This window comes from Acomys minous, assembly GCF_964271855.1.
Source record: "Acomys minous genome assembly, chromosome: 11".
NCBI classification, from domain to species: domain Eukaryota; kingdom Metazoa; phylum Chordata; class Mammalia; order Rodentia; family Muridae; genus Acomys; species Acomys minous.
Window position 1 is genome coordinate 48,003,818 of NC_140492.1, and position 24,851 is coordinate 48,028,668.

General features: G+C 51.0%; 1 protein-coding gene across 3 annotated transcripts in view; it reads left to right on the forward strand.

Moving 5' to 3' along the window:
* BOC (BOC cell adhesion associated, oncogene regulated) overlaps nt 1-24,619 on the forward strand; it is a 75,609-nt gene extending 50,990 nt beyond the window's left edge. The window contains exons 4-19 of one of the 3 annotated variants that reach the window (XM_084802069.1): nt 6,188-6,334; nt 8,023-8,166; nt 9,744-10,037; nt 10,415-10,687; nt 12,711-13,015; nt 16,213-16,375; nt 16,723-16,833; nt 17,260-17,466; nt 17,798-17,979; nt 18,474-18,579; nt 18,904-19,026; nt 20,925-21,146; nt 21,791-22,026; nt 22,218-22,297; nt 22,800-22,993; nt 23,855-24,619. In XM_084802069.1, coding sequence (XP_084658195.1) covers nt 6,188-6,334; nt 8,023-8,166; nt 9,744-10,037; nt 10,415-10,687; nt 12,711-13,015; nt 16,213-16,375; nt 16,723-16,833; nt 17,260-17,466; nt 17,798-17,979; nt 18,474-18,579; nt 18,904-19,026; nt 20,925-21,146; nt 21,791-22,026; nt 22,218-22,297; nt 22,800-22,993; nt 23,855-24,042 — 2,975 coding nt within the window. In that variant the 3' untranslated portion in view covers nt 24,043-24,619. The remainder of the gene's footprint in view (nt 1-6,187; nt 6,335-8,022; nt 8,167-9,743; nt 10,038-10,414; nt 10,688-12,710; nt 13,016-16,212; nt 16,376-16,722; nt 16,834-17,259; nt 17,467-17,797; nt 17,980-18,473; nt 18,580-18,903; nt 19,027-20,924; nt 21,147-21,790; nt 22,027-22,217; nt 22,298-22,799; nt 22,994-23,854) is intronic. The other 2 variants (XM_084802071.1, XM_084802070.1) reach the window with 2 other exon arrangements.
* The last annotated feature ends 232 nt before the right edge of the window (nt 24,620-24,851 follow it).

Consider the following 24,851-nt stretch of genomic DNA (forward strand, 5'->3'; position numbering starts at 1 on the left):
AATTATGTGTGATGTGGGTAGTTGGCAAGTAAGTCTTTTCTTCCCCCCCTCCTTCTCTCTTTCTTCAGTGTATTTTTTTCCAAACTTTTTCATCGGGTCCAAAAGACGCTTCAGGTCTGTGCGCCAGCCCTACCTCACAGACGCACTGAAGCCAGATAAATGAGGAAGGCTGCTGCAGACGTCCCAGGGTGCATCTGGCTGCCAGACCCAGTGGAGACACAGCTCCATCACTGACTTGCCTTTGAGGATTAATCGTATTTCATGTTCTCTTATGTCTTTTAAAAATATTTTTAATTGGTTCAAGCCAAAAAAAATTCCTAAAGCCTTAAGCCAGCTTATTGCAAATCATTTAATAACATTGCAAAATAGATACCTTTTTTTCTTTCCTTCCCCTCTCCCGCCTGCCTCTTTATGCCTTCTCTCCTCCTCACCTCCAATTTTTTCTCTCTTGACTTGACTATGATTTTTTTGTTTTGTTTTTTTTGCCTTTTGTTCCTGCCATCCAGCCTTTTTCGTCTCTCTTCCATTCTTAGCCCTTCCACCTTGCAAATGTGGGGAACCACACCTCAACTGAGGGAGAAAACAAGACAAGACAAAACAAAACAAAACACCCCAAGATTTGACAACTAGTCTGTTTGGCAGATGCAAAACTTCCCCCGCCCCCCACTCACAGAAACTGTTTTTTATTTCAATAAAAGCAAGCATAGCATGCCTTGCTTTCATCAGAAAGCGTGTTTGAGGAATCTCATGTCATGTCTCCATGGCTGTCAGGAAACAGTTTTGTCTGCAGCCAAAATTATTTGTACAATTGGATTGGCAGGGGGGAAAAATCCCAAAGAGAGCAAACATATTTATCCACCACCCTAGCCTGCCAAGTGAGGCATAAAGCTGCTGTTCCAGCTTCCTCCCTGAGTCGTATGTAGCTCGAGGCAGCCTGACTCAAGCTGTTGGTGGAGGGGCTGAGGACCAGGCTGGGGACACCACTCTGGTGCATGACTGTGTTCCGCCTCATGTTGACCTTACCTAGCTCATCTGTTAGATTAGAACCCCACCCCCACCCCCAAATCTTATTTTATTTGCATTTTCTTTGGTACTTGGTGTATTTCTGAGTACCACAATGGCTGAGTGCTGTACCAAATGCGTGCTATAGAAAACACTGGCTTGGGCCGGCCTTGTGAGTTACAGTTGCTTTTAGCTTTAGTGGTCTGTGTGCCCTGGCTACCCACTGCTAAGCACTTAGTCGTTTCCTCAAATGTTCAATACCTGAGAGGCCTGCCTGAGCCATGGTAACCCCAGACACTCTCCAAGCGCCAAGCTCCCTGAGCTCACCAGCACCATCAGTGGCAGCCCCTATCTACCCTTAACAGGTGGCTTTTGTGGTTTTCCATTTGCAAAGTACTTTACTGCAAGGATAACTTGTGGATGAAGCTAAGCTATGGTATCTTAGATGCCCGAAGGACTGAATGAGGCGCGTGACTCTGTGCCCATCAGGAAAGCCCCACGCCGCCGGAGGCCACTTCCTAAGGCAACGCCATGGATTCTTCCACATTGCCACTCCCAAGTCCTTCTGTGAAGCTGTGAACCAGGCATTCCGACAGAGGAATCACTCAGAGTATACGTCTACTACCTTGTCCGTGGCCATCTTCCAAAGCGACGAAGGTGCAGAGAAAGACCGCGTGGTCAGTGTGACCCTGAGCAGCGGTGCCATTAGTACAGGCTCTTCGCAAGCTCTGCAGCCTCAGACGTAGACCCAACCAACTGCCGCAGGGACAAGTTGAGGCTTGGTGGCCACGAGAGTTGGGGAGCAGAATGAATAGTAAAGCCCAGAAATCTGCCCACGGCCCCGAGGCTGCTAGACATCCCAGCAGCGTGGCCAAGCGAGCCCCATGCAGTGCCCACAAGCTGGTGGATCCCATCCAAACCTCAGCAGATACGTGCAGGCTTGTCCTCTGATCTCCGAGAACACAGGAAGAGTATGGGACGGGACTGTGTGCCATAAATGCCTGCAGGACCAGAACACTCGGAGAGATGGGGGTGTTGGTGACTCCTACAGCATCCAGCAAAGGTGCTGCGCCGTCCCTTCTGCCTGAACAGAAAGAGCTTTGATTTACCAGCTTGCGGTGGGGGTGGGGGTGTTCAGGGAGAAGGAACCCCTGGGAGAGTGGGGTGAGGAACATGGACACTCTGTAACTAGGCATGTAAAGTCTCTGGAAATAAGGATTAACCCTTCAGTTAAACCTTGACAGCTTGTACTGAGGGTGTAAGCAATATTCCTACAGGTGTTGTAATTTAATTCACATTCTGATCATCATCATTATCAGCAGCAGCAACAGCATTATTATTGTTGTTGTTGTTGTTGTTGTTGTTGTTGTTATTATTATTATTATTATTATTATTATTATATCATCATCATCATCATTATCTTGGGTTTTTTGAGAGACGGTTTCTCTTTGTAGCCCTGGCTGTTCTGGAACTCACTCCGTAGACCAAGCTAGCCTCGAGTTCACAGAGATCCTCCTGCCTCTGCCTCCTGAGTGCTGGGATTACAGGCGTGCACCACCATGCCCGGCTTGTTTTATTTATTTTTAAGAGTTTCTTATTAAGAGCAGAATGATGGGGGGCGGGGAGGCAAAGCTCAAATGGGCTCAAGATCAAATGTGCCATATGTGCTCTCACATATGCGCCTCAGCAGAAATGTGAGGACGTGCCTTTCTTGTTTTTCCCATGGCCAAGAGAATTCAGGCCTGACATTCCCTTTAAGTAGAAAGAGGAAGAGTACGACAGCTCATAGGCATCTTAAAGAATCCACACGTCCGAATATGTAGCTTCCCTTGGGAATCTGAGCTCTTCACGGCAAGGAACCAGGCAGGGCTCTGTATAGAGCCCAGAACACTATGAGCTTTTTCAGAAAGTACTGTGGTCATAAGGTATGTTAGTAACCTCAGCCGTGGCCCCAAAGCCCAGGGCCTTTGACCTCTGGAGATCCCAGAAATGAGTGGGACTCCTGGACAAATTTAATGAAGTAGCCGGAAGAATGTGCAGAGAGGAGATATTGAGGGAAGGTAAAAGATTAAAGCTGAGAAAACATTCCTGCAATGCATTTCTCCAGCACACAGGCAGCAGGCAAGGACAGGTGTGTGTCTTACCAAGCCCTTTCCCCTGAAACCCGATCCTCCCTTCTGCCAACAGAGGCCTGTTAACCCCATTTGTACCAAAGGCCTGCCGCTTGTTGCCAGGGCTAGGACACTGCTGTTCAGAGCCTTGCCTGGGAACAGGCTGCTCCCCTTCACTTGAGGCCGGAGGGACGCCCGTGTGTCTGTCTGCTGATGTGTTCTATTGATGCACGGAGCTTCCTCCATCTCTGGCCTCCCCCTCCTGGACAGAAACACAAGGAATAGGGCCCCTGGTTTTTACATCATTCATCACTTCATTTCTCTGCCTTTGATCCCCTGGTGAGACTCAAATTTAACTGCAGCAGCCAAACTGGGAGTGATGGAAGTGGCAGCTAAGACTTAAGCTTAGGAGGCACAAGGAGGGAACAGCAGCAAAGACCAAACTGCCGCTTATTTGTTTTGACGCCAGGAAGCCTCGCCTGCCAGTCAGCCATGAGGAGTGGGGCACCCAGATGGGGTGTCTAGGTCCCTGCCCTCATGGGCTGTTGTGCACATGTTGGCATCAGAACAAAGGGGAAAGTTGGGCTGCATGGCTGACCAGTGGCCAGCTTCATGCCTCCCCGAATGCACAGCCTTCTGTTTCTACTCTAACAGTTGTCAGAGGGTGTAGCGAGAGCCAAGAGGGACATACGGAGGCCTCAGGGCTCTAGCATTGGGTTGGTGAGGTGGGTGCCTGGTGCATACTCCATGCCCTGCCCCGGATGAGCCTTCTTCGGTTGTAGTAGGCAGGAGCCTGGGGCCATTACGATGGAGATGAGTTCCCGGTGCCAGTTGCTCACATCTTTCTTGCAACATGATCTGCTAGGTTTAAGTATGTTGTTGCTTGAGGCATTTTTCCTTGGAATGATGTAAAGAAAGGAGGAGGAGGAGGAGGAGGAGGGAGGGACAGCTCTTGGTGGGGTGGCTTTGGACTTATTAGACCGTGGAAAAGAGTGCTTCTTCTCAGTGCCTGAGGAATGTTCCAGATGCTTCTGAAAGGCAATTGCTCATAGCTCACTTTCTGGGGAGCTTCCTGACTTGGCAGGCACAAGGCGCCCTACCCTGCAGGAGGATTAGGGCCCTTACATGTTGTCAGTGAAATGCTTTTACAGGAGCAGCATTACCTGTGCTCAGCTGGGACTTGTGCTCAGGCGCCGCCTGATCATCTTCCTCTCAGAGTGAAACTCATTCATCCTCCTGACCAAGGGCCTCAGCCAGGTCAGGGCTACATAATTTGCAGGCCCCGGTGCAACAATGAAGGTGTAGGACCCTTTGCTCACATGTGACTAAGGATTTAACATGGCTAGGTGGTTAATAACACTGGCTGCTCTTCTGGAGGTCCCAGGTTCGATTCTCAGTACCTACACACAGCAGTTCACAGTTGTCTGTAGCTCCAGTTCAGGGGGACCAGATGCCCTCTTCTGACCCCCCCCCCCAAGTACCGGACATTCTTTCTCCAAAATAATTGCCATTGATCACACTTTAAATGTTTATGGAACATTTGGGTTAGGGCCTTGTCCTTGAGCTCACAACACAAACCAAGCTTTGTGAGACACTTTGAGTTCATAGGCCATGCAAATGGGCATCTAACTCACCAAGCTTAGCCCAGCTCTAAGGACATACATGAACAAGTCGTGGCCCCGTCCTTAAAGAGTGAACAGTTTAACAATGAAATGAAAGCAGCAGTGATCATTTCATTTAAAAAAGCAAAACAAAAACAAAAACAGTGGGCCTCTTCTCTACTTCCCCCAAGTAGGCTCCTCCTTGTGCTTACCAGTGGCTTGAATCCCAGGACCCCCCCCCTGTGGTGATTATGGTTTATTTGGGGGCAGTTATTTCTCATGTTTTGTGAGAAACTTTATTTCTGCCTGCCTTGCTTGCCTTTTCTGAGTGGCCCATGGGAACAACACTGCAAGCAGGTAGAGTCTTGCGGTGAAATTGCAGGAAGCCCAATGCTTGGAGCCTGAGCAGAGTCTGGAACAGTCTGCACCCTGAGAGTGGGCCTCCATGGCTTCCCCGGTATCACATGGAAAAGAGTGTCTGGGCAAAATATTTTCAGCCCTGTCTTTGCGAGTCCTTCTCTTAAAGCAGATCCGGCCACAATCCTGGAACCCAGGTTTCCTGTTCAAAATGTGGTTTTGTTGTAGCAATGGCCCAGATTTTCAGAAGCATCAGTGACTTGGCCCATGCAAAGAGATTTGTTTTTTGGGTTTTTGTTTTTTTTTTTAAGACACATGGATTGCTTGGGGAAACATCCCGCTCTTCCTCCAGATTGGTCTCCATTCACTCCTAGTTTAGATCCCGTCCTCCCACAAAGCTGAAACAGACAAAATGGCCACGGAATGCCAGAGGACGCCAAAACCTGTGTCCTGACCGCCTCCCCCCAGGTCCTCTCAGATTCCACATTGGGGTGTTGTGTGGGGTGTCCTGGTGTCCTGGGAGATCCCTCGGCACCTAGGGATCCACAGAGCCCCACCTATCTCTCCAAGAGGCAGCATCTTGACTATGATCCTTGTTGCTTACTGAGTCACTTTCCACTGTGAATGTGTGAGAAGAGCCCGGGAGGCTGTTCTTGACAGAACTGCAGGGAAACATCAGCATTTCTTCTCATTGCTTCCGTCTCCATTCGCAGAACTCCCCAACAACTAGCTGTGCTTGGACACTGGTGCCCTGGTCATGACCCTTATCCAGGACAGCTGAGTTGGGCCACCCCACTCTTAGGGCTCAGTGTCACAGAAGAAACTGTTTTGGTCACCTTCTAGCAGGGTTCTCTGTGTCTCTCCAAAGTTATGTTTATATACCCCTCAGGTTGAGGTGGCTATGCAGTCCATCATCCATGCAGTGACGAGGGCTGTGCGGCCCAACCTTATAAGCTTGTACGTACTCCCGGAGGCCAAGAACCATCTCAACATTCTGTTACGGCCAAGAAAGGGTTCTGAAGCCATTTATTATGACTTCCAACATGAACCCACCCGGCTATACCACACTGACATCCTCCATCCAGGCCTAATAGGACCGTTCCTTTCTCTCCACAGACCTCCAGGACTTTAAGTTAGATGTGCAGCACGTGATCGAAGTGGATGAGGGGAACACAGCTGTCATCGCCTGCCACCTGCCTGAGAGCCACCCAAAAGCCCAGGTCCGGTACAGTGTCAAACAGGAGTGGCTGGAGGCCTCTAGAGGTAAGGACTGGGCAGGCACCGTAAGGCAAAGGCCAGAGGAGCTGGCTCCTGACCGGCTTTCATGTGTGTCAGCTGTTGCTGCCACCCCGAGTCCCCCCCCACATGGTCATGTTGATGTTGATAGCCCCAACCTCAGGCTAGCCAGCTGTCCTCTGCTCTGACATTTGGCTTTAAAGGATCCTGAGGGGGCAGTTTCCATGATGGAGTTCCTCTGTCCTGTCATGGGGACTTGAACTCATCGTGTGGGGCCCTGGAAGGTGTCACCAAACTGCTAGCATTTAATCAGGCACATGGCTGGCTCCAGATGCTCCCCGTCTGAGTCACTGTCACCAGGCACGTAGAGGAGACTGCCTGGCAGGCCCAGAGTTCCCAGAGCTCCAGCATTCCCTGGTGGGAGGAGATCTTCCCCCAACATGGCAAAACAGTCTTTCGGTGGTAGTGCGTGGCCGCCCCCACTTCCTGGGTGCTGTAATCTCAGCTCTTACAGCTTCCTGCTCAGACCATAGTGGACATGATGGCTGGTCTAGGGGAGGCCACAGTTTGGTCCACAGTGCCAACAGGAAGGTGTGCTTCTATTAAGATGAAGTCAGCCCACCTCACAACACACTTACACGTAAGGCCGAGTTAACCTGACATGCCCTGGCCTTGTAACTCGAAACGCATACCTTTCATATTATAGACGTTTCTGCTTATGGAAAGAGTGTGTGTTTATGATTGAGATCTTAGTAGGGGGGGGCGGGGAGAAGAAACTCAGAAAAGACAGAAATCTGCTTGTGAAATGTAAGCACCCTGGTCCAAGCACTCAGAAGAGCAGAGAAGAGAGAGGAGAGCACAGGCGCTCTAATCCCCGTGCCCAGCAGAGGCTTGGCAGAAGCCCTGGGCAAAACTCACTCCATCTGGCACTAGCCTAAGCAGCTCACACCTGGGTGGCCCAGCAGCAGGCAGGCACCAAGCCTGGTGACACTCTGACTCCCAGGAGGGGCCACCAGGCAGAGTTCAGAACCGAGTCTGCCTGCCAGGAAACTGGGGGCCACCCTGAATCTGGGCTGTCTAGAAGTTGCCAGTCTGCTTCCTGCCTGATAAACCTGTACAAACGCCTCAGGCCCGCTTGTGACAGCCTTGGACCAGGAGCAGACAAAATAGGGTTTCAGCGGCCATCACAGAGGGTCAGAGTATTCCTCCTTGTTAGTGGAAATTCAATAGTGAGGTGGCTCAGAGTGGTGGCTGGGACTCAGATGGTTAGGAAGTGTTAAAGTCAGTTCTTTAGACCCACCTCTTCCCCATTTGTGTGACATGAGCCTCGGCCTGAATAGCGTTTTAGCAGCAGACGTTCTTCCCCGCCCCCGTAAGTGGATCCAAGAGGCGGATTAACTTTTCAAGATCACACCGGACCTCGTAGACCCAGAGCTCAAGCCCAGGTTGACCCTAAGCCCTGCGCGTTTTCTACCCTCTCCTAGCACCCTTGAGAGCGTAAGATGATCCTCACGGACAAGCGCAGTGCAGTGCAGGAGGCTGTAGTTAGTTCCTGACGCTGGCACTCTGCGCATGCGGTCTTGACTCTTATGTGGAAAACAGCATCTCAGGGTGTTTCATTCTCCCTGGAACACCTTCGCTCTAGGGCACTTTCGGACTTTACGATTCTGGGCCCAGACTCAGCTCATCTTCCTTCTCCCTTACCCTCGTCACAGACAACTACCTGATCATGCCGTCGGGCAATCTCCAAATCGTCAACGCCAGCCAGGAGGATGAGGGCATGTACAAGTGTGCCGCCTACAACCCGGTGACCCAGGAAGTGAAAACTTCGGGCTCCAGTGACAGGCTCCGTGTGCGCCGTAAGGACCAGACTTACTTGTCAGTCGGGTATCGTGGATAAGGGGCCAGCAAAGCTGGAAAGGTAGCCCGGGCCAACACAGACCAAGTTCAGGGGTTGTGAGCCTAGAGGCACAGGGGTGGCAGCACCCCAGCCTTACTTGCCCGACCGGCTCATTCTTTTCCCCTGTTGCGCCCGCCCTCTGTGTTACTTACAAGAGGGAGGAGTTTGCGTGGTGGTAGAGAGGAACACAACAGCTTCGTGCAAGTGGCACCTGATTGCTTAAATAGATTGACAGAATGAGCTACTTGCAATGAAGCTATAGTATATAAATGCAGGTTTATTGGAAGCGGAATGGAAGGGGCGGGGAAAGGGAGAGTACTCACTGTAGGTAGGAGTGGGGGAGGGGAAGGAGAGAGGGCAGGGAAGTAGGACAAGGGTGAGAGTGAGCTAAAGGGCAAAAGGGCCCAGTGAACCCAAAATGTCTGGTTTATATAGTGAGTCTCTGGGAGAGGGGCAGCCCCACCCCTAGACAGTGGGCGGGCCATGCCAGCCACGCCCTGCAGCAGGACCTAACAGCATCCTGGTGGATGGCCTCTGGGCCTGCCTTCTGCTCCTTACTCCCAGTGTCTCCCTCTGCAGAAAAATCTACAGAGGCCCCACAGGGCCTTCCCCTATTCATGTGCGAAGGCCCTCACCTCCTGCGCCCCAAGTACCCGATGAGCTACCACTGGGCACCTGAAGTGGATTTTTTTTTCTCCCAAAGCTAATGGAGCAATTTTTTTTTCTCTTCCTCCTAACGAGAAATAGAGAGTCTCCAAAACTGTGTGTTTCCGGAGCTGCCGCTGGCTGGCCCATGAAGTGAAGTCGTGAGGCAGGCTCTGTGGGAATCCTGGGATAGCAACATGCTGCAGAGTAGTAACTGCCCTTCAGCCGGTCTGTGCACTTTGTCCCCAGCTTTGAGAAAGATGGCTGCTTTAAGCCAGCCAGGCCTGGTGGCGTACGCCTTTACCCCCCAGCACTCGGGAGGCCGAGGCAGGTGGATCTCTGTGAGTTCAATGCCAGCCTGGTGTATAAAGTGAGTCCAGGACAGCCAGGGGTGTTACATAGAGAAGCCCTATCTAGGGGGTGGGGGCTGGGGAGGTGGCTGCTTTCTCCACCGAGGACCTGAAGGAGTCACTGATTTGTGTTTGGGGACTTTGAAGTATATGAGATGCATAGCTCTCAACAGTGGCTCCTGCTCAGTTCAGTGGATTGCTCACCCTCTAAGGGACATACTGATTGGATGTTGAAGTCAAGGTGGGGCCTAGCAGCTTCTTCTCCTCAGGCTCAGGGTGCGCTACCTGAAGTCAAGCAATGCTCGCTTTGCACCCTCATTTCTCTGTAAGCACTTGTAGTTCAAAGGCTTGAGTTACATTCTCTGAAGGAGGAAGACCTTGTTCCTGACAAGTGGCATTGCGTTAGCTATGCTGCGAGCCTCAGAGGGGTTGTTTCACCCCCAGCTCCATGCTCTCTGAAACCCTTCTGGAACTGGGCCATCAGAGACAGGCTGTTGGGAGTCCACATCTTAACTCTGTGTGTCCCTCTTCCCCTCTCCAGGGTCCACCGCTGAGGCTGCCCGCATCATCTACCCACTGGAAGCCCAGACTGTCATTGTCACCAAAGGCCAGAGTCTCATACTGGAGTGTGTGGCCAGTGGGATCCCGCCGCCTCGAGTCACGTGGGCCAAGGATGGGTCCAGCATCGCTGCCTATAACAAGACTCGGTTCCTGCTGAGCAACTTGCTTATTGACACCACCAGTGAGGAAGACTCAGGCACCTACCGCTGTATGGCGGACAACGGGGTTGGGGAGCCCGGTGCGGCTGTCATCCTGTATAACGTCCAAGTGTTTGGTGAGCATCTTTGTGGGCTTCCTTCTCCTTAGTCTTCCCTCTGACCGTCCTGGAACTTCTAGAAGTGCATAACCTAGCTCAAAGAGGGCTCTGTTGCGAGGGCCATGGAGCTGCAAGTGGGGAGATACGCTGAGGAAACAGAGATTCTTAGATCCCAGGACATAGATCTTGATATACCCTTTAGTCACCTAGACATTCCCCCAACCCTGACTCCTCCCATAAGAAGAGCCCAACAGCCAGGGAGGCCAAAGCCACCCTAAGGCAGAGTCTTATTCTAGTCTATTTGGTCCTGGAGGTGGGAAAACACACACACACACACACACACACACACACACACACACACACACACACCTCATTCTGATCTGTTTTCTCTACAGAACCCCCCGAGGTCACTGTGGAGCTGTCCCAGCTGGTCATCCCATGGGGCCAGAGCGCAAAGCTCACTTGTGAGGTCCGAGGAAACCCTCAACCCTCTGTATTGTGGCTGAGGAATGCCGTGCCCCTCACCTCCAGCCAGCGCCTCCGGCTGTCACGCAGAGCCCTGCGTGTGGTCAGCGTCGGGCCTGAGGATGAAGGCGTGTACCAGTGCATGGCAGAGAATGAAGTTGGGAGTGCCCACGCCGTGGTCCAACTGATAACTACACGGCCAGGTGAGTACAAGGAGCCCAGACATCAGCAGTTCCACCTGAGCTGACAGACAGTCCTTTTCTCAAATAAAAATAAAATTCGGTGACTTTTAGTTGTAAGTTCAAAATTACAATTATTATTAATAACTTATTAATAAATTGGCTGTGCAAGTTTTCATTAATGAATATGATCTATTTGTTTGGGTTTTTTAAAAAAATGAATCCTTGGGGGCTGGAGAGATGGCTCAGAGGTTAAGAGCACTGACTGCTCTTCCAGAAGCCCTGAGTTCAATTCCCAGCAACCACATTGTGGCTAACAACCATCCACAATGTGATATGGTGCCCTCTTCTGGCCTGCGGGTGTACATGCAGGCAGAGCACTGTACACATAATAATAAACTTTTTTTAAAAAAATCCATTTTCCAAGTCCATGGCCTTTCGTGATTATGTAGAATCAGACTTAACAACCAGCGTTTTAAAACAAGGAAAAGCAAGGCCTTTCTTCTTCTTTAGCTTGAGTCATTTCAGTTGACACTCTTTTGCCCAAGCTTATCCTGTCTGGATCACACCTACAACACAACGGTCTATGAATGCCCGAATGGCTACACAGAGGGGACACACTTCCCTAGGAGACCCTGTGAGAACAGGTTGTCCAAGAGTTCTCTTCTCAAAGCGAAGTCTTTCCAAGGATTTAAAACCGTTATGCCTGTAAGGCTGCCGTGAGTTGGATCCGACCGATTCCTGTCATGTCCTCAAAGCGCATTTCGTACCATCTTGAACCAAAGCACGCGTCTTCCTCTTAACGGCTCTGATGACTTTCACACCCTCCCTGGCCAAGTGGGCAGTTTTCGGATTAGTTTCACATTCCTTCTTGTTCCCAACCCCCGCTATAGGCCTTGTCAAACCAGCTAGCGAGGATCATGCCATGGCCTGGATGCTGGACTTCCTTGTAAATACAGCTTTCCACAAACACGTTGCTAGCCACAATGTCACACGTAATGGCTTCCAGCCCAACTCCTAGCAGAGTTCCTGTTCTAGCTTAAGCCCCAATTACAGCCTCCCTTTCATCCGCATCAGCGTCCTGCTCCTCTAAGCTCCACCCAAACCCCATCAGCTGCTGCCCACAGCACCCTAGAGCCTCCTCAGCACTCGTGTCCATTCTACAAACGGCCCCTATAAGTCAGCACCAAAGGCACAAGAACCGTGTGGCAGGTTTAGCGACAGCATCCATCTCACGCCTCTGGTGCCGATGTGCTGTGTTCATCACCCTTTTCCAGCACTATGACAAAGTAACTTCAAAGGCAAAAACAACTTAGAGGAAGAAATCTTGCTTCGGCTCATGGTTTCGGAGGTTTTAATGCAGAGCTCTTAGCTCCACTGAGTCTGGACCCAGAGTGAGATAGAACCTCATGTCAGTTTCTCTGACTGGGAGAAAGGATGACCTTCAGAAATTTGCCTCCGTAGCCTACTTCCTCCAGTGAGAGAGACCCCCACCTCCCCCCAGAACTGTGCTATCAGCCGAGGACCAATCATTTAACACATGAGGCTGTAGGGGACAATTGACATTTAAACCATCTCATCAGTCCCAGTGAGATGGTTCAGCAGGTAAAGGCACTTCCTGCAAAGCCTGAAGACCTAAGTTCAAGTCCCAGGACCCACATGGACTACCTTCGGCCATGAGACAGACAGACACACACACACACACACACACACACACACACAAAATACAATGCAATAAAAGTTTAAATATAAGCCTTAGCATCAGTCACATATGCATCCAGGAAATACAGGCAGCAGGCTCATAGACGAGGCTTGTCTTCTGCCTCCAACTGTGGAAGAGGCCTGGTCCAAGTAGACAGATCTCCTTTTCCTTCTGGCAGGACAAGGACACCAGCCTTCTCTTCTGCAGAGCGTAGTTGTGTGTCACAGAGCAGGCTTGTGGGGGGGGGGGTCTCAGGTCTTCTCTGATCGTACTCTGTTTTCTCCCTGGCAGGTGATCAGGGCCACTAACACCTTCCCCCTTCCCTTTCTCCTGCTTGGTCCTCAGACACGACCCTGAGACCTGGAAGGGACACCAAGCCGATGGCTGCCACACCTCCCATGCCACCCTTCAGACCCAGCAGACCTGACCAGATGCTGCGGGAACAACCAGGACTCGCCAAGCCTCCGACACCAGTACAGCCCACTTCCCTGAAGTGCCTGGGGGAGGAGCAGGCAGGCCCTGCAGAGGCGCCCATCATTCTGAGCTCGCCCCGGACCTCCAAGACTGACTCATATGAGCTGGTGTGGCGGCCTCGCCATGAGGGCAGCAGCCGGCCACCCGTCCTCTACTACGTGGTCAAGCATCGTAAGGTACGACCCTGGTACTGCGCTATCCCCTCCCTGCAAGCTTCTCCTCCTTAGTGAAGCTGAAGTGAGTGTCTCGGTCTCCTGGACCACAACTGTGTCCTTCCCTTCCGTCTCCTCCAAAGCCCATCCCTACCACCTCCTGGGAAGCTAGCGGTGACCCGGGCTAGGTGATCTCTCAGAGGCCCCAGGCAGAAGCTCTGCATAGGCCCCTGGGTATAACCTTTGTGTCCTTTTACCTGGATGTTCCTGCGTCACCATCACCCACCTGTGTCACCATCACCATCCTCCCCACTTTCCCCCATCACATTTTAGCGATGCTGTTTGTATTTGTTTTTCAACCGAAGCAAGCCCTTTTAAAAACATACCTGGGGGAACTTTAGCAGGGAAAACAGGTCCCTCTAGCCAGGAAAACCAACATAGGGAACAAGTGTTCTCCCCATGGGCTGTAAAATGCCCTCCAATTCTCACATATTGTGGTAGCTTCTGTTTAACCAGCAGGCACTAAAGCGCCTGGTACATCAGGTTGTTGAGACGGTAGCTATTTCCCCTCAACAAAGGGAATCCGTCCAGGGCTACTACAGGAGCTGCGAGAGAGAGAGCCTTTTAGATCTGGGATAGGATGCAGAGACAGGGCTTTGCCAATCCCATGGTCCTGGGCACCCTTGGGTGAGGTAGACCAAAGCCTTCAGGCTGCCACTCTCCTTCGAAGCTGTACAAGGAAGATGTTCCTCACAAAACACTTCTGTTCACCACAAGTTTGTGTTGTTTCTCTCTAAGGCCATCAGAGGGTAGGAAAGTACTGGTTTTAAGTAGATTGAATTTTTAAAAATAACCAGCAACCTTCTCTAAATGTTGAGTTTGTATGCATTTAGACTTTTTTTTTCTTATAAAAAAAAACGCTTTGTGCTCTTGGTAGAAAATATGGAAATATGAAATGGAACTGAAAATATTTACCCACTTTTTCCTGCTCCAAAAGCAAACAAGAAAACAAGACTACACTCACAAGGTGGAATGTTCTGGCTCTGGTCAAGCCAGGTCTCTGCTGCAAACACTACTGGCTTCTCATAGTCTCCCTGCCCCCCCCTTTTTTTTGTCAGTAAGGTACCTAAGGCGAGCAACACCCTGTACCCCACGTAGTTTCCCATAGGCACCGCCCCCCATCCCCAGGAACAGCAAAAGGTGTGGTGAAGGGTTTTGTGAAAAGAAACAGCCTTGTTTAGCCTCTGTTCCAAGGCAGGGATGATCCCCACCCTTGTTTTCCTGTATATCTAGACAACTCCTTGTGAGTCGTGGACAACAGTCAGGGAAGGCCAAATATAGTACCCAGGAGACAGAAATCAGTGCGAGAATAAGAATAATATTTTTCAGGCCAACGGGTGGCCCTGAAGCTACCTCCACAACAGGCAGGGCGGGCAAAGATCTCACTGGGAGTTAATCCGGAAATGCCAGGCTGATGCTGCTGTTCACCCTCCCAGAGTGTGTGACAGTGACTAATTACCCTTGCATTTCTTATTTTCATTTCTGGGTCCCAGTGGAAGTGTGAGGCCGATGCTGGGAGGGCAGAGGGAGGAGGGGGTACAGGGAAAGGACAGTCAGGACAGGGCCTCTGCTGAGTCTGGCTTCCATTAAGCCTTACCCTGTGGAACAGTTGGTGCTTTTAGGGAGACGTTGCTGAGGCGGAGAGCGTGTCTTGAAAGCCGTTCTTGCTCGTGGAACTAGCGGAATCAGAAGTCAGCATTGGATTGTGGAGCTTTTGATTGTTCGTTGGTTGGCTGGCTAGTTGGTTTTGTATTTGTTTTTGTTGTTGTTGTTGTTGTTTTTCATGCCCTGTCTTTTGCAGGACATTGGGAGTTGGTCAGGCTGATTTCACATGCACAGTGCAAGTTTCATCTTGCCCACTGCAGACGCAGGCTACTGGGTTTGGGTTTGCAGCATCACTGGGGATTCTCAGTTTGTGGAAACCTTTCCCCTTGGAACGGGTCCTGAAAGCCCGACATTAATGAGCCCAGACCGTCCCTTGCCGTGAATGGGAGGTTTTGTTCTTCTCTGGACTACTTTGCTTAGGGATAAGAGCTTTCCCAAGCAGCTGTTCGCTTTCTTCGTCAAACCCCGGCTCTCCCTTCTGGAGGGCTTTCTGAGATGCACAGAGCTAGCCGCTAAGTCCTTCTTAGAAGATGGCAGGTCAGAGGAGATGATCTCTCACCATTTCCTCTGGGTGCCCAGAGCCCTCCCATAAAGTTATTTTTGAGAGCTAACCACTACAAATTCATTTATAATCCTTAACATGCACCCTATTTTTAAGATCTAATAATAAGGACAGAGAACAGAGAAGGGATTTTAAAGTGAGACATCTCAGAGGGTGAAGGGTACAGAGAGGGTTAGGAGACAGGCCAGGTGTTTTTTGTTGGCAATCTCATCTGTGCCAAATCATCTAATTTGACTTCAGAATAACCCAGGACATTGTGTTTGCCTCACCTTAGGGTTCCTCGGTGAGGGAGTTTGCTCAGGGTTGTGAGGTCAGAACTTGAACTCTGGGTTTTCTACTCCCAGCTCCTCTTTCTAGAACAGGGAGCATTCTGAGCATGCTTCTTGGTCTCAGGTGAGCGTTTCTGTGCTCACTAGCTCTGCAGCCATGGACAAACTCTTCAGCTCTCTGAGCTCAGGCTCTTTGCTTGCGGTGTGGGATGGAATGAGGCAGTGCACTCGCAGTGAGCACTCTGAGATGCTCTTTCCATTGCTCCAGCTTTGTCATGGTTCCCATCACTGCCTCTCATTAGATTGTGGACTGAAGGGCTGTGTTTCGCTCCATATGCAAACAGAGAGTGTTAGCATACTGCTTCCGGTCTGCTCCCTTCCCTGCCCTCCCATACTCCTATAATATACTTCTCCATGTCAAATCTATCGCCTGGCATCTCATTTTTAATCATTACAGAGAGATCATTAGACGGGCAGGTTGCAGGAGATGAGGGCGTGGCCTCTGGGGGAGTTACCAACATTATCAGTCTGGCTTTTTAGCCATCCCTGCAGAATTCCCTTGATGGGATCATTAGCTGAGAGACCAAGAGGACCAGGCAGCTCTAGCCTCACCTGCCCTCAGCGTGGCCCCTGGTCCTTTCCCTCTTCCTGCCATCTTGGGTTTAGCCGGAAAGCCTTCTGGACACTAGAGAAGAGGCTGGTCCTTACCCCAGTGATATCTTCAGCAGGTCACAAACTCCTCCGATGACTGGACCATTTCTGGCATTCCAGCCAGCCAGCAGCGCCTCACCCTTACCAGGCTTGATCCTGGAAGCTTGTATGAAGTGGAGATGGCAGCCTACAACTGTGCTGGCGAGGGCCAGACGGCCATGGTCACCTTCCGAACAGGTAAAGTCAAACCTCGTGCCCGAGCAAGTTATAGCAAGCCCAGGTGCAAAGTCCTGTTCGCTTTGCTCAGCTATTCACTCAACACTGTCCTTCTCCCATGGCTGCATCTGAGGACTTTTGTGCTTGGGCTAAAGTGCTACTTTGCATCTTGAGGCTGATGAGCCTCTCTGGCATCCTTCATCCCTAACAACTCCGTAGTAGAGCTGGCCAAAGCTGGGAATGATACCACACTTTCAGTACCCTGAAATCTTATTTGTGTCACTGCAGATTCTTAGTCATAAAGGGATTCATATAAGGGGAGGCTCATACACTCTCTCACTCGCTGTTCTCAATCCCTTCTCACCCAGGACGGCGGCCCAAACCCGAGATCATGGCCAGCAAGGAGCAGCAGATCCAGAGAGATGACCCTGGGGCCAGTCTCCAGAGCAGCAGCCAGCCTGACCATGGCCGCCTCTCCCGTAAGCCCAGCAGCAGTGAGGGGCAGGCAATGAGCAATCAGGACAGACTGTCACGAGAGGCTTGTTCCTGCAGGTTGAATGAGGTTAGGGTTCCGTAGTCCAGGAGTCTCAGTGACATATTTTTAGCATCTCTTTAGTGAACCACAATGGAAAAAAAAATACAGATTGGAGTCTTTTGGAGAAAACACTGGAATTACTGAGTCTATAGGCCCACAGGGTAACAATTCTCTACCCTCTGTTTTTGCAGATGAGTAGATGAAGAAGTTTTAGCTCCGGGGCTTCTTCCATCCATACAAACAATAGAGGCCAGAGGGCCATGGGAAGGAACGGGGTCTGTCAGGGTCAGGCTGGGCCTAGTTGGTCCAGAGCTTCATCTCATGGTGTCTCCATTTATCTACCGCTTTCCTCTGTGCGTGGTCACCCCAGCCCCAGAAGCTCCAGACAGACCCACCATCTCCATGGCTTCTGAGACCTCAGTGTACGTAACATGGATTCCCCGTGGGAATGGCGGCTTCCCGATTCAGTCTTTCCGTGTGGAGTACAAGAAGCTTAAAAAAGTGGGCGATTGGATCCTGGCCACTAGTGCCATCCCTCCCTCGAGGCTCTCTGTGGAGATCACAGGCCTGGAGAAAGGTAGGAAGCTGATCTTCTTCCTGGTCCTTTCTGCCCTGGGACCACGTGGAAGGGGAGGAACAGTGAATTCAGTCCTCCCTTCATCCCCCACGTAGTACTCATGAGTATGGAATTTGTGGCTCTGCCTCAGCCCCACGGCCCCTCCTCCTTCCTCTCTCCAGAAAAGGAGTCCAGAACCACTTCCTGTGTAGCTTGAGGAGGATGGATGTCCATATGGGTCCTGTGTGGACATCTTTGAGAAAGAGCTGACCACATTTTTCTGAGCTAAGCCTTGAAGGGCAGTAGGGAAATCAACTGTATTCCCCAGCTCAGGAAGGCTCTGTCTCAACAGGTATTTCTTACAAGTTCCGAGTCCGTGCTTTGAACATGCTAGGGGAGAGTGAGCCCAGCGCTCCCTCCCGGCCCTATGTGGTGTCAGGCTACAGTGGCCGTGTGTATGAGAGGCCCGTGGCAGGCCCTTACATCACCTTCACCGACGCAGTCAATGAGACCACCATTATGCTCAAGTGGATGGTAAGTGGCCTCGCCACCAACAGTGTGGGAATGCTCCTCCTCCTCCTGCCTGCTTGAGAGTTGTGTTCCCCACTTAGTACACCTGAAAACCCCCTTGGGGGAGCTGGGAGGGTGATGGTAGCTGAGGCTGCTGCTCGCTGTTTCTTTTAAACTGGTCCCCACTTTCTGATGGCCTGCCACCCTCCTTCCTGCCTCCTTACTCCTCTGACACTTGCTCAGCGTCCCTTTGTGCTTTCAGGGAGGCTCAGAAGGGATCAAAGTCGTTGAAGAAGTACAATTTGGTCTTTGCTTCTAAAAGCTCCAGGGCTCATCAGCAAAATATAACAATGCCTGATCTCTGAGGCTATGTCAGAGAGCCCAAGGGGCTCGTTCAGGGATGTTTGCTGGGGCCCCCATGAAGTTCTGGACTAGGGAGACGATCCCACAGCCTGGTGGTTTTGCTTTGATGCTGTCTCTGATGCGTTGTGAACATGTCTGTCCTCTATTCCATGTAGTATATCCCAGCCAGTAACAACAACACCCCAATCCATGGCTTCTACATCTACTACCGGCCCACAGACAGTGACAATGACAGTGATTACAAGAAGGACATGGTGGAAGGTGAGAAGATGTTGACAATGTTTCCCTCGCTGGCAAGGGGGTCTTGGCAAAACCTTATCATCCATTAAAATCTAGATCTATGTTCAATGTCACTGAGGCATTTATGGCATGCATGGAGCTATCCAGTTAAAAGGCTCAGTGTGCTGCTTTCTTAATGACCACGGCACGACAGGAGCACAGGTGATCGTGCAGACAATTCTCTCATGTGTGTCTCCTGTGTCACTCAGTGGCACTAGCTTAGACGAACAGCTTTGTCTGACTGTGGGATCAAGGCCAAGCAGAGAACATATGCATCACCATGGTGACTCTCCCTCTCCTTTCCAGGGGACAGGTACTGGCACTCCATCAGCCACCTGCAGCCAGAGACCTCCTATGACATTAAGATGCAATGCTTCAATGAAGGCGGAGAGAGCGAATTCAGCAATGTCATGATCTGCGAGACCAAAGGTGACTCTCTCAGGGTCCTCTCCCATCTTGGGAATTCCCACGAAGTGGATCAGATTCTTGCTTCCAACCACACTGGTGTCCCCTTCCAAGAAGACCCTGATTTTCCACGTATCCCAGGCCTCATCAGCTGCCATCTTTCTTAATCGCCTGAGCTTTGGGTTAATGCGAGTAGATTGCCGTCATGATGGCTTCAAGGACTTGAGATTTAACTGACCCATGAACTCCTAGGAATAGAGCCCATCTTAAAATGGAAATGTTCTATACACACTCTATTTCCTGGCATTTGGTATTTATATTGGTTGGTTTATTTAATTTAACTGCACCCTGGTGAGATGGGAAGGAAACCTGAGCCTCAGAAAACTTATTATATCTACATCTTGGCCAAAGTTATATAGCCGGGATGTGCTAAAGCCTACTTCACACAGCTACAAGCCCAGGTTTGTTCTCTACACTGAAACATATTAAACACACACACACACACACACACACACACACACACACACACACACACACACACGTACTTGTTAATATATGCACATCACTCAGATCATTGTGTCCTGTTTTTAAATACTCAAAATGAGATTAAAGCAGTATATTACCAAGGACGTGATCACAAAGGAGCCAGAGAAAACAATACTCCCCCGTGGCTGAGGCAACTGTGCTCTCTGTCCCACCCTCCATTGGCTCACTCACTGCACAATTGCCCACTAAGCACCTCCTGTATACACATGGCCTCTGTGTATTCATTGAAGGGAGGGACACGTGCACACAGCCCAGGAAAAGCAACAGAGCCTTCGGGTCTTCGAACTAACTCTTTGAGTTGGAATAAAGGGGAGCAGTCCCCTAGGGGACATGCCAAGCCTAAAAAGTGGCTCCATGTGGGAGGACAAGGAGACAGGCCAGCTTGCGGGAGAGGCCAGAGACACTTGCAGCAGTGGGTCACTGAAGGGTGCGGGAGGAGGAGCTAGCACACTTAGCAGGGACTGTGAGGTGGACAAGGACCCTTGCTGGTTTCTTTCTAATAAGGGTCATGGGTGGGCTGAGGGCAGAAAACTGGGGCTTTGAAACAAAGGTGAGAATAGTTGTCGCCTCTGTGGCTTTTGAGGAGGGAATGGGAGGAGAGGAGGACCGGGGGTTTCTGAGCAGCCGATTCTTTGGGGATGCTGGAAGTGTGTGACAAAAGCAGCGGGCCTCCTGCCTCTGGAGTCCTTAGGACACAGGAGGGATCATGGGAGGAGGAGAGATTACACAGACTGAGAGGAACTGGGGCCATCTCCCAGGATCCGAGGAAGCAGGAGAAAGATGAGTGGCGACAGGTCGGGAGGCTGAGAGAGAGAGAGAAGGATGTGGCGGAGTTCATGCAGGTTCGCCTGCCGTCACAAAACCCCATGAGGAGAATGGAGTTCAACGGACCACCTTTGATTTGCATTTACCGGTTACCTCTGTCTCAGAGTCCTCAAATGCCCCGTCTCTGCAACCCAAGCTAATACCTAAGGCTGTACATTCAGGCTAATACCTAAGGCTTTACAGTCCTTATCTACTCAGGAGTAGCCAAGCTGTGGGAACTCCACCGCAGTTCTCTCACTTGCTCGCACACATTTTCACTGTCCCTTCAGAAAACACGATGACCTATGTCCTCTCTGAACCGGTGCATGGCTCACAAACATGTATTTTGAAATATGCTTGGGGCTGCCTCAACAACACATTGCACGTTAGGTCCCAGGGTCATGACAACTTACGGACGTGATTCAAGTGAGGGCTATGGAGAGCCCCGTCTTGGGAGCTTCGTCCTGTTTCCTGTATCCATGAGAACTGGGGTGCTTTGTTTTTTTTCAGTTTGTCATAAAGAAAATGATAGAGAAACAGATACTGATGAGAGTTTTGTCTTCAAATTGTAGCTCGGAAAATTTCTGGTCAGCCCGGTCGACCCCCACCCTTAACTATGGTGCCCCCGCAGCCTCCACCCGTGGAAACCATGGAGTGGCCGGTGGGCACTGGAGCCATGGTGGCACGGGCCAGCGACCTGCCGTATCTGATTGTGGGGGTCGTTCTGGGCTCCATCGTTCTCATCATCGTCACCTTCATCCCCTTCTGCCTATGGAGGGCCTGGTCCAAGCAGAGTGAGTATCACACCCCAGCACGGAAGGAAAGAAAGTTGGGCAGAGAAACGGTCTCTCAGTCCACCAACCAGTGCCAGGCAGGGCCAGACGGTCCAGGTCCACCTTCCTGGCAGTTCAAGCTACCACGTGACCCCAGAGGCCCCACAGAAACAGTGACTATCAGAAGGCTGGACCCTTCCCTCTCAGCTCCCGCACCTCTATCAAGAACAAGTGTCCTTTCATACCTCTGGTGCTTGGTGATTATCTGCTCCATCTTTTCCTCATAGCAGAAGCTGTTTCTCTAACAGGTCAACTTGCCCCCCTGCCTGGTCGCATTTTTGGCTTTACTGTCCAGTGAGGGCCGCCTTGAGCCTTCCTTTCGTACTGGGCTAACCTGAGTTGCCCACTAATTTCTGATTCAAATAGCAATGCCCACAGCTGACTTCCTTGACTGAACAGTGGCACCTTTCACCCATCATCAGTCCCCAAGCCATTGCCCCGCTGCCTTTCTATCCTTCTCACTTTAAAGAAGAAATGGATGATGGGAAGACTTAGAGTAAAAAGGATTTTCAGGCTCCTGGACAGTCTCTATCTGACACTATGAGTGTGGGCCTTTTTTTCCAGCTGCAGGGGGCTAAGAACATCTCTGCCTTCTGTTCTTCCAGAACACACGACAGATCTGGTTTTCCCTCGAAGTGCCCTCCTGTCTTCCTCCTGCCAGTACACGATGGTGCCACTGGGAGGACTTCCGGGCCACCAAGCCAACGGGCAGCCCTACCTCGGTAGCATCAATGGACGTGCCTGTGTCAGCCGATTGCACAGAAGCAGAGGCTGCCCTGCTGCTGCAGTGGGGTGCCCGGGCAGGAAGCCTCAGCAGCATTGCCCAGGGGAGCTTGCACAGGTAATGGATTCCCGAGTGTGGGTCCCAGGTGCACATATGGAGGGACAACGGCCTATCTCTTGGGTACTCTGTCTATCCAGGGTTGCTGGGCTAGGCTCTCTACAGTCAGCCACAGCTCGCCCTGCTCAATGGTGAGCTCTGGAAAGTTCCCTGGACCCCTGTCATGACCTTTTATTCTTCTCTCCTTCAAGCAGCAGGAAGACACCCACAGCCTACTGAGGCAGACCATTGTTAGCAATGGATATGACCCCCAGAGCCAGCAGGTTGCCAGGTAATGAGGCCCCTCCCATTCCTGCTTTCATTTCCCAGGTCTCCAAACCTCTGGTTCCCTTTAGCTCCTCATGTCCAAAGTCTGTCACCCAGGGCTGGGGAGCACTTGGTGCAGGGATCCCTGAGTTTGGCATTTGTGCTCCCCGGGACCGTCCTATCCCATGGGGGAGGTGCGGTGCACACAGCTGTGATTCTTTTCCTACTCGGAGGCTTCAGTGTTTTCTCAGCATCTGTTGCTCACTGTCTTACCAAAACCCTTGAGGTAGAACCATCTTTGCCCTCAGGCCCCTAAACAGCTACTTTGCCACCTCCGGCAATCAAACTAAGTGAACACTGGCTGAATTCAGTGTGGCAGCTCCTGATGTTCACAGAGGAACAGTGTGAGCTCTCAGCCCTTCCCTGCCCTGATGATGCCCTGAGATGCTAGGAAAGATGTCAGGGCATGAGCGTCGAGGCCCATTCTGCCCTGCCTAACCCACCCCACCCGGTCTTGTACCATGCAGAGGTCCCAAGCCTGGCTCGGCGGAAGAAGGCTCTTTCTTATACACACTGCCCGATGACTCAAGTCGCCAGCTGCTTCATCCTGAAGATTGCTGTCGCCTGCAGAAGCAACCTGTCACCATGTGTCAGACAGCAGCGAGGAGGGCACCTGAGGGTCCTGGGCTGGAAACCCCCTGGGACCCTCCATATCACTCAGGTCAGCCAGGGGCAGCAAGGAGAAACTGATGGGGGTCGGGGGGAGGTTACCCATAACCCAGCCATGGCTTCAAGGAGAGAGGAGGGCAAGGGGCATAAAGGGTGGATGGCCACTGTCCTTCGCTACTAAAGGCCTGGAGGGGGCATTACCAGGCCAGCCTGACTCCACCAACACTGTCACTAGTCCTCAAAGGCTGGGAAGAAAGGTGTTCTCGATTCCAAAGCGAGAAGCCTGTTTGGTCTCTGCATTTCAGATCCAGGGCCATTCGCGGATTCTCCCTGCCTGTCTGAGGTCTTGCTCTGCTGAGTCATGTCTTAATGAGGGAGTGATTCTCATCAGGCGTCAGGGAGCCCTGCTCACACACAGGTCGTTGTAGCTGTGTGCTCCCAGGGCCACCCCTGCCCGTAGCTCCCCCAGTACCTACTTCAAGGGAATTGACCAGGATTTAGTTGGGGCACTTGGTTACTTCAGAGGATTAGCTGATGTTTCTTAGCTCCCAGGGTATGCACGCCCCTTCCGTGATGATCTTGGACTCTGTCTCTAGGATATTAAATTCTAAAAGACCATCAGCTCCCAGAGCCAGGCCAATCATCATGAAAACAACATTTGGTTGGACAAGGGAAATAGATCGGGAGATAGAACGTAGCTTGGCTCTAGAGAGAGCTGGGCCTCCCTTCGCGGTTTGTGTGTACAGCAGATGGCCACACAAGATGGGTGCTTTCGAGTCTAAGGTCTCTTGTCCCCGTATAGGTGGTTAGTAAGGGACCCTCCCTCCCAGAGCCACTGTGACCAGCCACAGGTAGAAATCTGCTCAAGACTGACAAGTGTAGATTTTAATGTCATCTATTTTTCCCCCTTCAGGGCCCCGGTGCTGTTTAGGCCTCGTACCAGTAGAAGAAGTAGAAAGTTCTGACCCCTGCCAAGTGGGTAGAGGAGACTGGTGTCCCCAGCACTCTCCAGGGACCTACACGGGACAGGAACTTGGGGTGCATCTCTCTCCTAGCTCATCAGTTCACGTGTCCTTTGAGACACCACCTCCCACAATTTAGGCCGAAGCCAATATCCCAGAAAGACTATATATTTGTTTGTTTGTTTGTTTTTTAAGAAACAGAGAAAATTGGTATTTATTTTTCTATTATAGCCATATTTATATATTTATGCACTTGTAAATAAATGTATATGTATTTCTACGATTCCGGAGAGATATGGAATCCTCCCTTTTATGGCACAAAAGAGGAAAACAAACAGCAAGGTAACTGGAGTCTGGTAGGAACAAGCAGCACTGACTGGCAGGCTTCAGGTCGCCCCCCACAGAGCCTGCGGCTGCCTGGGGCTGCCTGGGGCTGCAGGAGACGCTCAGGTGGCCACTGGAGGGACCCTAAGCACATGGTTCGCAAGAAGCACAAAGGCGAAAGCAAAGGCGGTGCTGCTGCTGCCCACGCAGCCACCTGGAAAGCCACTGGGATTTGGTGGCACAGGACACATTTCCAAGATGCCATGAGCAATGACCCAGATGTGTACAGCATTCTAAGCATTAACAACCTTCCAGAGTCAATAATCTGTGGCAGCATATCTCTGTAAAAACAAACACTGTAACTTCTAAATAAATGTTTAGTCTTCAACTTAGTCATGTGTGAGTCAGCGTTCTCTTCAGACACTGGCAGTCCGCTCTGTTAGCAGCAGGACAGAAGAGCGGCTCATGACGACTTCTAATCCACCAAGTGATAGAGTCTGGAAACAGTAGCAGATGTTTTTTTCATATTTTTGTCTTTTTTAAGCAATGAACATCGTGTTTGGATTTGTGTAAAATGACACTAGTAACTGTTTATTCCAAGAAGGAACTCACAGACCGGAAGTT